The 15,542-nt window shown below is 35.5% G+C and overlaps 1 protein-coding gene across 1 annotated transcript; it reads right to left on the minus strand.

The window, feature by feature from the left end:
- Positions 1-1,622: 1,622 nt before the first annotated feature.
- On the minus strand, positions 1,623-6,030 carry LOC118030155 (glutamate receptor 2.1). The gene is made up of 5 exons (XM_035034154.2): positions 5,607-6,030; positions 3,495-4,834; positions 3,043-3,355; positions 2,565-2,965; positions 1,623-2,472 (listed from the first exon to the last, which is right to left on the minus strand). Exons 1-5 carry the CDS (start codon positions 5,872-5,874, stop codon positions 1,897-1,899), a joined length of 2,898 nt encoding a protein of 965 aa, XP_034890045.1. The 5' UTR covers positions 5,875-6,030; the 3' UTR covers positions 1,623-1,896.
- Between the last annotated feature and the right edge of the window lie 9,512 nt (positions 6,031-15,542).

A 15,542-nucleotide genomic window follows, 5' to 3' on the forward strand; every position in this document is an offset into this window, starting at 1 on the left:
CTCCATATCCGTTGTCAATGTAGATGGGTACTGCTTCTCTCCATCCAAAGGCTTGAAATAACAAACAAATATGACATTCACTTGAGTTGAGTCATTTTGTTTTGCGCGAAAAAAATATGAACTCCTGATTGAAGTAAGAGGACTTGAAGCAGAAAATGATATGATGGGCACCTGAACTTTTTCTCCAAGGTGAGTAACAAAATTGGCTAGCGTTTATGTTGTTGGTTATAAGATTGGTTGCACTTCCACATTTTTTTTATCAAGTCCAGGGCTGTGTTTTGAGAGAGCATAAGAAAAATTAAGGACTTCCATTCATTGGCATAATCAGTGAAGATTAATGGGAAAACAAATGACAATAGAGAAAGAACATGCAATTAATGGATTACACTTTCTTATAGGATAATCTTCAAAATGAATTTTCAATTAGGCAGGGTCCGAGTCCTGTAATTCTACAGTCATGTCATGTCTTTGGATTTCAGATCTTTTCTCTTTCCTCTGCCCCATCACAAATCAACACAAGACATGACAAGGAAATGCCAAACTTACCATGATTCGAGCATGACGCAGAGAGATGTTGGCTGTAAGAGTCCTAAACAAGTGATCACGAATGAAGAAAGCTTTAGCTGATTGTGAACATTTCATCCACTAACCTATAAATTTGTATTCATTATTGTCAAAATCATGAATTGACTTGTAAAATTATAAAATTATCAAGAATTGACTTGTAAAATCATAACATTTTACAAGTCATATCTAATGTTTATAATCGAATCAAAAACTTAAAAATCAGTAAAATCAAACTTAACTTGTGCACAATTTATAAAATCAGTAAAATCATACCAAGTTTATGAGTTTATTGAAAGTATAAGATGAGTGGTTTGCTTGGTTTTGTATGAATAATTGGTCGACCAGTTTTGGGTTTTTTCAAAAACTAATCAACCATTTACCCTGCTATTTTTAGCTTTTTATATATTTTAAAGTGTTTGAATTTTTTTATTATTTATTTTATTTTTGTTTTAATTGTGTTATATTGTTATTAATTTATTACTTGGCTGAAATTATCAATATATAATTAACTAAAAAATTTTAATTATAATTTTACAACTCTAGTTTATATTGTATTTTCTGTTTCGTGGAAAAAAAGAGTTTTTGACAAAACTTTTTGCATCCATCCTGATTAATCTATAAATAATTTATTTTTACTACTTTCTTAAGCTAATTTTTCAACAGAAGTTTTTCCTGCTCTTTCTGAAGTCCAACGATTTCTATATGAAATACAGAGGGGGTAATTCTAAGGCCCACTGTCTACAATAGGAAACACAAACCAAAGAGTGCAGCCCACAGAGATGATCTTTGAGAGCAAGTTACCCACAATTTACCAAGACTCTTTTTTTTTTTACCCTCCTAATTTATGAAACTTATGTTTTTAATCACTATTCATTTTTATTTGAAAAATGAGATATTAAAAATTTTAAATTTTATTTTGATTTCTTATTAATATTTCAAACAAGGTATTGGAATTAAAAAAAATGTTATCCTAATTATTTTTTTCATTTCTATCTCAATTCCTACCTTTCATTCCTATTAATCAAACAGCATTTAAGTGCTTTGATCACCGGGCAACTTTTCATAATATAAATATTTTCTTTTCTTGAAGGTGCATCACAAATGTCAATTATTCATGGCAGCCACCATAACACATTTACATTGGAATTCATCAAAATCTTGGAGGGGGAAACAACATATGTACATATATAAGGAATTCTCCAAATTCGTACAAGTGAGCAGCCCCTTCTGGTCTCTTGTAGGCTTATATAGGACAGTAAATCATATAAGAACGAGAAAAACCGAGAGTGTAGCTGTGCCGGACCGTTGTTATCTCAAGGAGCAGGAGTACTAGTAGGAATTAGTCCTCTGATGAATAATAGCATTAGACCTTTGATCAGTACGAGGAGGGGTCTCATGATTAACATTAGACTTCTGATTGTCCTTAACTTGAGGTGATTGGCTATTTCGACTGGTATCACACCCTGCAGAGGACGGATATCCATGAATTTCAGTGTGAGCTGAATTGCCCGATTGACTTGCCATGCCCATACTTGGAAGGTGAATCCCATTCACTTCGATATGAGATGTGAAGTCCCTTTGATTGAAAATGCTAAACAAATGTCGAATTTTACTCCATATTGAAGTTGTGGAGTCAGAGGGTCTCAAGGCTACTCTCCCCTCCTGATGAACAAACATCACTATGAAGATAATGAGAGCTGAAAGTGCAGCTATTCCAGCAATTAAAAATAATCCCCAGAAACTCTTGATACTAAGGGTATTAGATGAAACGGAGGTGCCGGAATCTGGACAACTAGTTTGATTGCCAAACCATTTATCCTGGATTTCCTTCATCTTATCTCCCTCAATCATATTCAAAATTGCCCTTGATATGTCAGGTACTAGAGGAGAACCTTTAGGGAAGACCTGAAATTCACAACAAAAAATGGTTGTAAAAAACTATAGACTAATAAGCTATAGAGGGAAATGGAAATAGAAAGATGGGAAGGTGAGCTTACAAAGCCAAAACCGCCGGTATTCAAAGTAGCATCAATCATGGAATATTTGGAGCAATATTTTGACAGAAATACTTTTATATATGGCACTTCATTAAAAGCAGCAGCAATACCACCATTTCCACTTCCTTTGGAGAAGAGTTCGAGGCATTCTTCTGGAGAACTATACGCAATGAGCTTGGACTTGTCGAACCCCAAGCCTAACAAGATTCGTAGAATAAAAGAATCCTTGTGGTAGCCAACATACTCCCCCTTCTTAATGAGCTCATTTACATCAGTAACTTTTAGCTGCTGGACTGTAAGTAGGCTAGATAAACTGGCGGTATAACTCTGTGTGAGGATCAGCACAACAAAACACCATATGATTACCACTACTCTTGACAAGTTGCTAACCACTCTCTCCCCTGTAAATTGTTAAAATTAAAGTCAATTCGGTGTTTATATATATATTTAAGTGTTTCAACAGGAGAAGAGAAATTACGTTGTGCGAACACCATTGTTGAGAAGGAAAACCATAAGATAGTGCCAGCTTGATGTGAAGCAGGTCCTCGAAAATCTCCATTTATTCTGTGCTCAAGAACCCAGACAACAAATCCAATGAATACAAAGAATAAAAGGCTGCTCACCCAAAGGTCCCATGTCAAGGGTTTCAAGAAGAACCAAGCATTTTCGATATTGTGGCCTTCTAGAGGAACAATAACGGAGACACCGCTTTCCATGAAAGGCAAGGTATAGTCGATGAACAAGGATCTGCTGTAGAGAATGGTAATGTCTCCAACCACAGCATCAAAATTCTGTTGGTTGTAAAATAAAATACATAAGAAAGAATATCTCAAAAAAAGAAAAGAAAAAAGACTGGCATCAATATGTATGATAATATTCCAAAATAAAAAACATAGAATAAGTACAGAAAAAGATAAAATTAAGTTTTACCTTTAAGTACACTTGATAGACCAGATCATCGTAAGTTCCAGCAGACTTGCCGTCAGGCTTGGCAAAGGGGACATACTCATAAGGCAAATCATAAGGCAATGTTTTGACGACAGTATCAAAAACATCTATGCAGAATCCAGTGACTATTGTGGTGTTAGAACTAGGATATCTTGTGACGTCCACAAACTGTCTTAAGCTAGACTTCACCGGTACTCCTATTCTCAACTTCTTTTCTTTTGTGGGAAGCCCCCATCCCTTGGGAACAGCAGTTGTGTCCCCTGGGAAAATTACAGTTGAAATACCGGACACAGAATTCGAATTCGTACCATTACTAGCAACGAATTGTTTCACAAGTCCTTCTTTTGGTGTCCAGAATCCAATCTCTCTTCCTCCATTTCCATTCACATTAGCTATACGGAAAGCTGGAGATTGCAACTGCCCATCAACGAAATGGTAATCTCCTGTTAGGCCTTTGAAACTAGTGTTTGATAAAGCTTGAAGAAGGGTTGGACCATTGAAAGAGACACCAAGAGTTGCAAGGTCCGTTGATGAACTGCTAGAAACACTTGCCTTTCGGAAGCCAAAATTTGTAGTTCCAGCCTTCTCAACTGCCAAGGCCAAAGCCGTCGCAGCATCATAGCCCCGTAGTCCGTAAATGTTCAACTCAGCATCAATAATATATGGATTATCTTGTTGGAATTTCCTTTTCCACCGAACTCGAAAATCTTGGAGCTCTTTTGTACTCGGAACATAAGGTTTAACACCCAGTACCCCTTGCATTGTCCGAGTAACAGAAGGATTTGGTGAACTCAACAAATCAGCTGTCAGACCATCAGTCATGATCCAAACACAGCCTTCACTCATCATACCAATCTCTTTTGCCTTGGCGAAAAGCCGCGTGCCAAGAGAGCCATACATGTGCACAATGAAAACTCTAGTATGCATTCCCATCAACTTATAAAGCTCCTCAACAATTTGTTCATCAGTGGCTGATGGAGAAATGACACTCCGGTAGGGAACACGAGCATCCACTGCTTGCAAAGCATCAATTAAATAAGGTATGATTCCCTCTCCATATACGTTGTCCACGTAGATGGGTACTGCTTCTCTCCATTTGAAGATTTGAACCAATGCACTTATGGCATTCACTTGAGTTGAGTCATTAAGTGTAGCTCGAAAAAAATAGGTACTCTTAATGGAAGTAAGAGAAGGACTTGTTGCCGAAAATGACAGTATGGGCACACGAGCTTTTTCTCCAAGGTCAATAACAAAGTTGGCTTGCATTGATGTTGTTGGCCCTATGATTGCTTGGACTTCCACATTTTTTATCAAGTCCAGGGCTGTGTTTTGATAGAGCATAAGAAAAATTAAGAACATGCAATAATCTTTCACAATCAATGGAGATTAATGGGAAAAACCAATGACAAAATGGCAGTTTTGCAGCAGAGAAAGACCGTGCAATTATCAAACTTTCTTAAGAACTCAGTTTCAATTACAAAAAATGGTGGTTTGAGTCTAGTCGTTTTACAGTTATGTCTTTGGATTTGTAAGCTCTTATCTTTTCCTCTGCCCCCCTCACCACAAATCAAGAAAACACATGACAACCGAAAATTGTTAGAAGATGGTGGTAGTTTAGGAGGTATATAGTTTAAAGGTTTTAATGATTTAGTATTAAAATGAAAATAGTTTGATAGTTAAGATGTTTAGTTGTAGTGGTTTGGACAACCAAAGCAAACTTTGTCAATAGAAATTACAACATACTAGGCAGCAGAGGAGAGTTTTAAGACTTAGATTTTAAGATTAGCATAGTTGTTTTGGCTTGGTTTATAAATGATGGTTGCGTGGCTATTTATAGCCTTCTTAACCGACCTAAATGTAACAATCTAGACAAAGTTTACTATAGCACACCATACAATTTGCTGAAAATTTTGCCTTTCCTAGAACAATTCTAGAGTACTTGGAATTGTGGACTAGAAGTCTTTCTCTGACTTCCCATACAATTTGCTGAAAAGATCTTGATTATTTGCTACGTAATAACTAGTATAGTGATTCATGATTGGAGCATACTGATGATAACATCAAGTTTTAAAAGGTGAGAGTGAGAGAGGAGACCTGCTGCAGCTGCACCAACAACATCTTTCATGGAGTCCCTGGTGTTGAGGACAAGTCTGGTTTTGTAGTCACCATGAGTGGCATAAAAGTCAGAGAGGGCCATTTCGATGCAACTCAACGCAATTCTGCCATCCAAATCACTGTCCAGATCAAGAACCACACCAACATTCACTGGGATAGATGTGTTTTCAGCCATTCCCATTCCTGTGAACAGAATCTTTACACAAAAAAAGAAGGAGAGAACAGCCTTTGAATGGTTTTTCTTCATCTTAGTGTCCACCTATGGTCGTGCTGACTCTAGCTTAGCTAATATTTTTTGTTTAAGCTTTGAAGGAAAGATCCCTCATGTATAAAGCTGTGGATCTTGAAAAGGGTAGATATGTGCAGCCAAGAAGAGTTTTAGAGCAATACGCGGGGAGGGCCAAACTGTACTGGTTTTAACAAAGAAAAGAGCAATTTACTCCATGTTATTGCTAGGAAATTCTTGATTTGGAAGAGTCAAGTAAACCATATTAATAAATTGGTTCGCTACATAAGACTTGGACCTGATCAGGCGAGACAATATTATATTGATAAAAAGGTATTTCCCAGAGTTTTAGCACTGACTTCAACAAGCAAAAGAACGGGAAAACCTCAATTTAGCTCTCCTAATATGAACCTTCACTATCAATCCTTGAGACTTTTGGTTTTATCAATTTTCTTCTATACCTAATCAATATTTATAAAAGCTATGGATCTTGAAAAGTGTTGTTTCCTCACTGCTGGGATATTCATGATTTGGAAGAGTCAAAGCAAACCATTTTAATAAATTGTTCACTACAAGACTTGGACCCAGGCGAGACAATATTCTATATTGATAAAAAGGAATCTCCTAGAGTTTAGTAGACTTGTTTTTTTTATAATAATAATAGAATTCGTGTTATTTATTTATGATTAAAAAAGTATTAAGTTATTTTATTTTGAAAATAATTTTTTAGAAATGTATTAAAATAAAAAAAATTAATTTTTTAAAATTAAAACTATATAAAAAATATTTTAAAAAATAAATTTTAACAAATTTGTCATTTCAACATTAAATTGAGCCGGTGATAAAGACTATTTCTAGACCACATCCTTTTTTCAATGAATAGAAATGTTTGTTTTCACACTATATCTTATTCTTAAATAAAAAAACATTTTAATAAACAATAGTTAATGTAATTCCAAATATTATCTAAAATTACAAAATGTTTTAATAAATATTAATAGCTATCAACCACTGTCCCATCAAAAAAATAAATGAAAACAGACTCTTCACCTAACCCATAAGACAACCTCAAAAATTAAAATTACATATCTACCCCTTCCCACTTCTCCCTCCACCAGAAGAGAACCAGTTGCGCCAGACCCCCCAGATATCCCATAGATGCCCTGCCCCCTTCTTCCTCCTTTCAAACCGACGGACAGCCCACAAACCATCCGATCTCTTCCCAAAATCCAAACACCAGATATCCCCCCACCATTACTAGCAGCAGTAGCGTGAAAACCCAGTCGTTCCACTATCCACGACACTATAAAACCTAGGCCAAAGTCGGTGTTTGAAAATATTATTTTGCAGCCCCCAAAATGGGAGAAGGTGTTCTGTCTCTCTTTATTTTTTTCTTTATTAGCTTTCTAGAGAGAGGTCAGAGCTTCTCTTGGATTGCTTTTTTGCAGCCCCCAAAATGGATTTCTTTTGTTTGCGAAACACTTGGAACTTGGATTGCTTAGCATGCTGATTTAATTTTCTAAATTTATGCTCATTTTCCAAACTTACAATTTGGAAGTTTTTGTTTTTCACTTGATTCTTTGCATTCCATTACTTCAGAGATCTCATTCGAACAAGCACAAATCCGTGATCAATCCCATGCACGTCATTCCCGATTCCCAACATGCTTGCTGCTTTTTGGATTTCGACAACTTTTTTTTCCCTTTTTTCTCACGTTGTAGCTGACACTAACAAAGATCACCGTGTCAGGTCCGGTCGATCTCTAGAATGGTCATAGTTGTTTGCCAGGGTTTTCTGAGCGTGTTCGAAGGAGGCTGTCCTCAGCAGATCTGGAGTTGTCTTCTCTGCTGGAACTGTCCCAGGAAACGTTCGGTAATCCATGAACTCGAGACTTTTCTTTGAGTTTCATGGTTCATATTTTTGTTAGATAAGCTATGCAAATTCATCCATGGCTGTAAACAAAACTGATTGAATTAGCAATTTTTCCTTTGATAAATTGCAACATTTGTACAACCTTTTTTAAAATTTGTTGAAAAAAGAATTTTGATGTTTCAGATCTCTGTCTAATACAAGGGCCAACGTTTAAGGCCGATTCAATGCACAAAACGTATCTGAGCCCGCGGCCAACGGATCTAGTAATCAATATTAGACGTTGAAAATTTGAAGGAAAAATGTTAAGAAAGCAAGATTGTCTTTTAGAAGATATTGGTATTTATTTTGATTCTTTGAAGGGAAACACTTAACAAGTAAGTGCAAATTAGACATAATTATTTTCTCCACCGGGAGGCCAAACGTGAGACTTTCTTTTAACAGACCAGTCATGTTGTAAATATGGGTCAACATTATTACTGGTGGCGTTTATAGAAACGTGCACTCACCTCTGGTCCACACGTAGCGCCTAAACCCAACTAATTTTCAGATGCTGGCCCAAGCACCCCTTAATGGGTCTGGAATTATTTAGACCTGGTACATTGTGGGGCTTAAAAGAGCTAGGTCTAACATCTAATTGCTAACCCTTTTTTCCACGAGCTTTGACCTTTGTTAAAAACGGGTCATTTTTTCTTGACCTCTCTATTCATGTACCTTTCGAGTAAATGCATTTTAATACAAAATAAATTGATTGATAAGTGGAATATTTGAAGATTTGAAAAATTAAAAGCACCAAATCCCAGCCTCCTCAACCCAATTCTCTGGATTCTATAATAATGTAAGGGGCTATTTGGTATCCTTTTATTTTAAAGAAGCATACGTGTACAAATATATGATTTTATTAAATATATGAATGGGTACAATCTCTATGTAATATATTCTTTCAAAAAAAATATGGCAATCATCTAATTCTTCCTTTGGATTTGATGTATGGTGACTTGATTTATTTGAGTAATCAAGCCAAGATTTGTGCTTTGCAAGAATGCGAATTTGAGCGTGTATTGCAAAGCGAGATGTTGTAATTTGATGCTTTGAAGAGTACCTTAATTTGTCTTCAAAGTGTTGTTGAAGAACTCTTATGGGGTGTTTTGGCTTGATCCAACAGAACTTCGTTCTTTTTAGACTTCAAGCGTAGATGAAGGAGGCTTGAGAACTCTTTGAGAGAGAGAAAGATAGAGCTTCCTTGCTTGAAGAGCTTGTCTTGAAGAAAATTTGTATCTCCCAGACTCAAATCTCCTGACTTTAGGTTGAGGCCCTCTATTTATAGAGATCTGGGCTCTCAGGTCCTTTTCCAATGCTACATGATATAATTTTATTGGTTGGTCTTTATTGACAGGATCTTGCATTTATGACAAGATATTTTGAATATCTCATCCCAAGTGTCAAATTTTCATTGGCCAAGAAATATATGAAGGCTTATTTATTTTCCATGTCATTTATTTCAATTTTATTTTATCCTTTCTTTTAAAGAATAAAATAACACATTGTGAAATTTTATTGGTAGAAAATTTGTGTTTTTTACAGATGCCTCCTTGAGACAAGTTCACTTCCTTTTGAAACAAGTGGGGATGTCTTGAAAAATATGGTTGAGAGGGTTTTATATTTTCGACTAAAATTTGATTTGACCATATTAGATTTTCACAACAAGCAGGTAAATTTTATTATGAAAATAAAATATAATAGTCAAAATTAAAAATTTATGGATCAATCTTGATTGAGATTTATCAAATCAAATGATAAAATATTCAGGTCCAATACCTCATTTGAAACTACTGCATATGCAGGACCAAAAAATTTTTATCTTTATACCCGAATAGCAACCAACACTTTGACCAGGCTGCAAAAATTTTTTGTTTTTTTTTTTTCACTGGAAATGGTCACTGTAACATCTTGTTTTAAAGATTTCGTTGTTTTGAATCCAATGACGCAATCCGTTTGTGATTCTGAGTAGCAGTCAATGAATTATCACATATTAAAGATTTTGATTCATATTCTCTTTCTTTTCTTGATATGCGTGCTCTCCCTTGTTTGATGAATTATTTGCTTCATTCCCGTTTAAATGTTCTTTCCTTTATAATTCCTTGTATTCTTAACCGATTGAGCAAAGACTAAGGCTCCGTTTGTTTGCAGGAAAGTGGTTTCCTTTTGGAAAGTGAATTCCAGGGAAAGTGAATTCCTGGAAAGTGAATTCCGGGAAAGTATTTTCCGATGTTTGGTAGTGTTATGGAAAATGAACTGGAAAACACTTTCCAGTGTTTGGTTGTGTTATGGAAAATGAACTGGAAAATAATTTAATAATGAATTAAATTTTTTTTCAAGTTTATCTAATATATATAAAATATTTAATATAAAATATTTAATCACTTACAATTGTCATAACCCAATTTTGACCTTTTTTATTTTTATTATTTAAAAAAATAATAAAAAATAAAAATAAAATAAATGAAGGATGAATTAAAATTTGGGTTAAGGGCAACATGATTGGAAGTTTAAAGATTTAATTAAACTCTTGACTAGGTTAATTAATTAAATCAAGGGTTTAATTGGAAATTGATTTAATTAAATTTTAGATTATTTTAATTAATGAAATCAAGAGTTTAATTAAAGAATTAAGGACTTAATTAATCAAAAACCTGGGACTTAAATAAAATAACCTTTGCATTTTAATTCACTGCTACAGTAGCAATGAATTATAATTCGCTGCTACAGTAACTGTGAACTGTAGCGGTGAATTATAATTCGTCATCTTTGCATTTTAATTCACTGCTACAGTAGCAGTGAATTATAATTCGCTGCTACAGTAGCAGTGAAACTGTAGAAGTGAATTATAATTCGCTGCTAAGTGAATTATAATTCACTTGCACGCCAAAGGAAAGTGTTTTCCTTTCTTTAACCGAAGGAAAACACTTTCCTTTCTCAAAGCAGTGATTGTATGTTGACTGGAATTAAGTTTCCGTTGACTTACTGTTTCAGTTTGTTACCAAACATGGGAAAGTAAGGAAAACGAATTCCAGGAATTCGTTTTCCTTGAAACAAACAGAGCATAATCAAATGCTTTTCAAGTTAGGAAAGATAGTTTGCCATTTCAACAGTATAGGAAAACTTTGTCCTGGGTAGCATGTCGCATCCTTTGTTTCCTGAATGAACTGCCGAGAGAGGGTAAATGAAGAGTGCAGAACCGAACAGGAATTATCGCTTTTTTCGCTATGACTTGAATAGGAAAAAATTGCAGAACTGAACAGGAATTGTTGCTCTTATTTCGGAAGAGGAAAAGCAACTTGCACAGCCGACCTTTCTATCACAGAATACGAGTTTTTTTCTTCTTCTTCTTCTTTTGTAATCAGGCAATGGTCTAAAGTGTGGCTATATATAAAAGGCCACTACATTGTCTTTTTTTTTTTTTTTGTCACCAACTTAGCAGTCCTTCTGTTCCTTCATTAACAGTATAGCATCCACCTAGCAGCTCAGCATCACCGACGGTCCTAGCAGGTATGCATAGCTCTCCAGTATTTGTTTACAATTGCAGGTTTCCTTCTTTTTGTTTTTGTATATATGCAGGACACAATTCTGAGTTTATGCAGGTGAAGTAATCTGTAAACTTTTAACCAAAGCTCATAAAACAACCTTTATTATGATCAAATTATCTTGATTCGAACGTCTATGAAATTGGAAGCAACGTCTGCTGGAGGCAGATTCACATGATTATTCCTTTTTTACCATTGTCAACATTGCAATCTCAACTTGGATTTCAACTGTGTGTATAATAAACCAACCGTGGAAGAACTTCCAAAGTTTCTAAGGCTTCATGATGCATGAGTATACGTGATCTTCCAACCAGTGGTCTAGAATTATGATTTCCTTGTCCATCAGGCGTGTTTACGGTTGAAGTTGCTGCAAGAGATTCAACATCCTTGTCATCAATGCAAGATAATCAAGATGACATGATTATCGTGCCAGGAGCTACATCAGATTTCAAGCATAGTATCTTTTCAAGAATTTGCTATTGATAGGCCCAATCCTCAATCCATTCTCATCAATAATTTTGTAAGCTTTATTGGTGTAGACTTCTTGAACCACATAAGGGCCATCCCATTTGAAGAGGAACTTGCTGCCCATGCGTTTTGACATGATTATTGGGTGTCGTACTGCCAAGACAAAATCCCCTTCTTGAAATGAGCGTGGTCGCACCTTCTAGTTAAAAGCTCTACAGAGTCGTGCTTGATAACATTCTAGTCATTGTTGTGTCTCAAGATGTTTTTCATCTAAAGCTTTAAGCTCTTCAAGGCGTAGGCAAACATTGTCTTCATTGGAAAGTCCTTTTTGGATTGCAATTCTTAAAGATGGAATTTGATATTCTAGTGGAAGAACAGCTTCTACCCCGTATACTAAGGAATATGGAGTAGCTTCAGTTGGTGTTCGGAATGTAGCACGATAAGCCCATAACACCTCCCCAGTTCTCAATGGTCCCCGTATGTAGGTATGCATAGCTCAGCATCATCGATGGTCCTAGCAGGAAAAATCAGTCCTTTTGTTTGTTTCGGCACTCCCAAACTAGAGCCAGCTAAGAATTAAGACTTAAAAGTGTGTTTGGATGGAAGATAGGTTATATTTTTAAAAAATAAAAATCATGTTTTTTATTTTTTGAGGTTTGTTTTGTGTTAAAAAATGTTGTACCTCCAAGCTAAAAAGTACATGGACCATTGAGAAAAGATTATTCCTAGACCACATCTTTAATGTTTGTTTTCACAGATAATTTTATTTTTAAATTATTTGAATGTATTGATTTAAAAAATAAATTTGAAAAATATTATTTAATATATTTTTAAATAAAAAATATTTTAGAAAACAATAATTAATGTAATTTCAAGCATTATCTAAAATTACAAAATGTTTTATAAAATATTAATTGCTATCAACTTGCACTGTCCCATGAAATTACCCTTCACCTAACAAATAAGACAACCTTAAAAATTTAGAATTACATATATTAGATGCCCTGTCCCCTCCTTCCTCCTTTCAAACTGACAGACAGCCCGCAAACTATCCGATCGCTTCCCAAAATCCAAACACCATTACTAGCAGCAGAACCGTGAAAACCCAATTGTGCCACTATCCTCGATGCTATGAATCTATTAAATTAAAAATATTTGCATCAGAACATGCTTTGAAGGGTACCTTTTCTTCATCCTCTAATTTGTTTCCAAACAATTTAATAAAAATCCTGACAAAAACATGAAGATGGTTGGAAATATGAGGGGGGTTTCTTTAAAACATGGTAACTTAATTTTGGATAATGCTTTTGTTTTCGTTTCCACAATATAATTTCTCTAGAAAGTCTGTAGAATTTATTTGGCCGCAAACAAGGTATGCAATTGCTTGCATTTCCAAAGTATCTTGGGAAATTGCTGAAGAAAATCTATAATTTGTGATAATAATGTAATAATTCTGAAACTCAGTTTGATCCTACCTAGCTATAAATATGTTATATATAGTAATTCAATATTTAGAATTTGAAGTTCGAGTGTCACAAACGACGAAATCAAACAGAGTAATATGTATTCTATAGCATTGCCTCCTGCATGTTCCTTTGGACTTTCCCATGAATTGTCAGGCCTCTGATGGCCTACATGTTGGTGGGAGAAACCACTTGTGGTGGCTTTGAAACACATAGAGGGAATAAAACACACAGTTTTATTACAAAAAAAACAAAAGCTTACAAAATACAAACTCTTAATACACACCCTCTCTTTCTCTCTTTTCTTTCCCACACTAATAACATAAGCTTAACAGCTCATTTATACATAAACGGAGGTAGCAGGTAGTGGTGGGTGGATATTAGGTTGTTGCAGGTAGTAGTAGGTGGCTTATTGTTGGTGGGTGGTTGAGTTTATCACAACAAATTCCCCTTTTAAACTCAATCGAGGGATGTCATGCCAAGCATGAACTTCAATTTGATGAATATTTCTCCCTTCAATGTCTTTGTGAAGATATTTGCAACTTGGTCATTTGTTTTGCAGGATATTAGTTCGACTTCTTTATTCTTCACATGTTCTCGGATAAAATGATGACGCGTATCAATGTGTTTACTTCTTTCATGATACACCAGGTTCTTTGCCAATGCAATCGTTGATCGATTGTCAATATAAATCTCTATAGGATTTTCTTGAGGAAATCCCAGAAACTTCAGCATATTCCTTATTCTATTGAATGGCATACATTTGAGTTGGCAGTAACATACTCAGCTTCACAGCTTGATAACGTTACAATCAATTGCTTCTTGGATGACCATGTGAAAGATGTGTCTCCCATGAAAAAGACAAACCCTGTTGTGCTTTTCCTTTCATCCAAATCTTTAACCCAATCACTATCCGAGTAGCCTACAAGATTGAAATCTTTACTTGAGGTATAAAGCATACATTCATTCATTGTGCCTTTGATGTAGCAAAGAATTCTCTTGGCTGCATTCAAGTGAGACTGGTCTGGTGTCTCCATGTATCTGCTGATGAGTCCGACTCCGTAGAGTATATCCGGTCTGGTACATGTCAAGTACCTTAAGCTTCCTACTAAGCTTTTGAAGTAAGTTGGATCAACATTTCCAACCTTACTCTTCCTCAATTCTACTCCATTCTCAACTGGAGTTGATACCGGATTGCAGCTTTCCATCTTAAACCTTTCAAGAATATCTTTGGTATAACCGCTTTGGGATACAAAACTCCCTTCTTCTTTCTACGTTACTTTCGAGCCAAGAAAATGTGACATTAGACCAATGTCTGTCATCTCAAACTCTTGTACCATGCTTTGTTTGAAGTCTTCAAACATGGTAGGGTTGTTGCTGGTAAATATCAAGTCATCAACATATAGGCACGCAAATAATATGCTACCATCTGCTTCTTTCTTCACATATATTGCGTGTTCATATGGACATTTTTCAAATCCATTATCTTGAAAATACTTATCAATTCTAGTATTCCAAGCACGCAGAGCTTGCTTCAAACCATAGAGAGCTTTCTTCAACTTGTATACTTTGCCTTCATTTTCAGCTTCAATGTATCCAAGTGGTTGTTCAACATAGATCTCTTCTTCTAGGAAGCCATTCAGAAATGTTGACTTCACATCGATTTGATAGATCTTCCATCTATGTTGTGCAGCTAGTGAGATCATCAGTCTGATTGTCTCTAGCTGGGCTACTGGAGCAAATACTTCTCCATAGTCAATGCCTTCTCTCTGTTTGTAGCCTTTAGCCACTAATCTAGCTCTGTATCTTTGCACTTCTTCTTTTGCATTCTTCTTCGTCTTGTAGACCCATTTGACACCTATTGCTTTCTTGTTTTATGGTAGATAAGTCAGCTTCCAGGTATCATTCTTCTCAATGGCATGTATTTCCTCATCCATTGCTTTAATCCATTTCTCTTCTGTGATAGCTTCATTGAAGCTTAGTGGGTCACTATCTACAAAGAAACAAAATAAAGTTATATATTTCATGACTTGAGTGGTATCGTACAACTCTTCTAGATTTCTCATCCTTCTTGGTCCTTCTGATGAGGATGCTGATGATGGTGTTGATGATGATTCTCCTGTTGATGTTGATGATGTGTTTCTCCTGTTAAATACAGGGAATCTGTGTACCGGACTTTGTGATTCAGCTGTTGGCACAATCGGTTCTTCTACAAGTACTGTTGGTACTTCTTCAACTTCAAGGATCAAATCAGTGCTGATCCATTTTACTGCTTCTTGGTCATCATTCCATTGCCAAGATTTAT

The sequence above is a fragment of the Populus alba genome, chromosome 18, assembly GCF_005239225.2.
Source record: "Populus alba chromosome 18, ASM523922v2, whole genome shotgun sequence".
Classification (NCBI taxonomy): Eukaryota; Viridiplantae; Streptophyta; class Magnoliopsida; order Malpighiales; family Salicaceae; genus Populus; species Populus alba.

Bases quoted from the DNA above. Each gene is read 5' to 3' on its own strand.
- LOC118030155 (XM_035034154.2), bottom strand. From the start codon at position 5,874: ATGAAGAAAAACCATTCAAAGGCTGTTCTCTCCTTCTTTTTTTGTGTA. The intron at 3,356-3,494 runs GTAAAACTTAAT...TACAACCAACAG, and splicing joins TCTATCAAGTGTACTTAAAG to AATTTTGATGCTGTGGTTGG. The intron at 2,473-2,564 runs GTAAGCTCACCT...TGTGAATTTCAG, and splicing joins ATACCGGCGGTTTTGGCTTT to GTCTTCCCTAAAGGTTCTCC.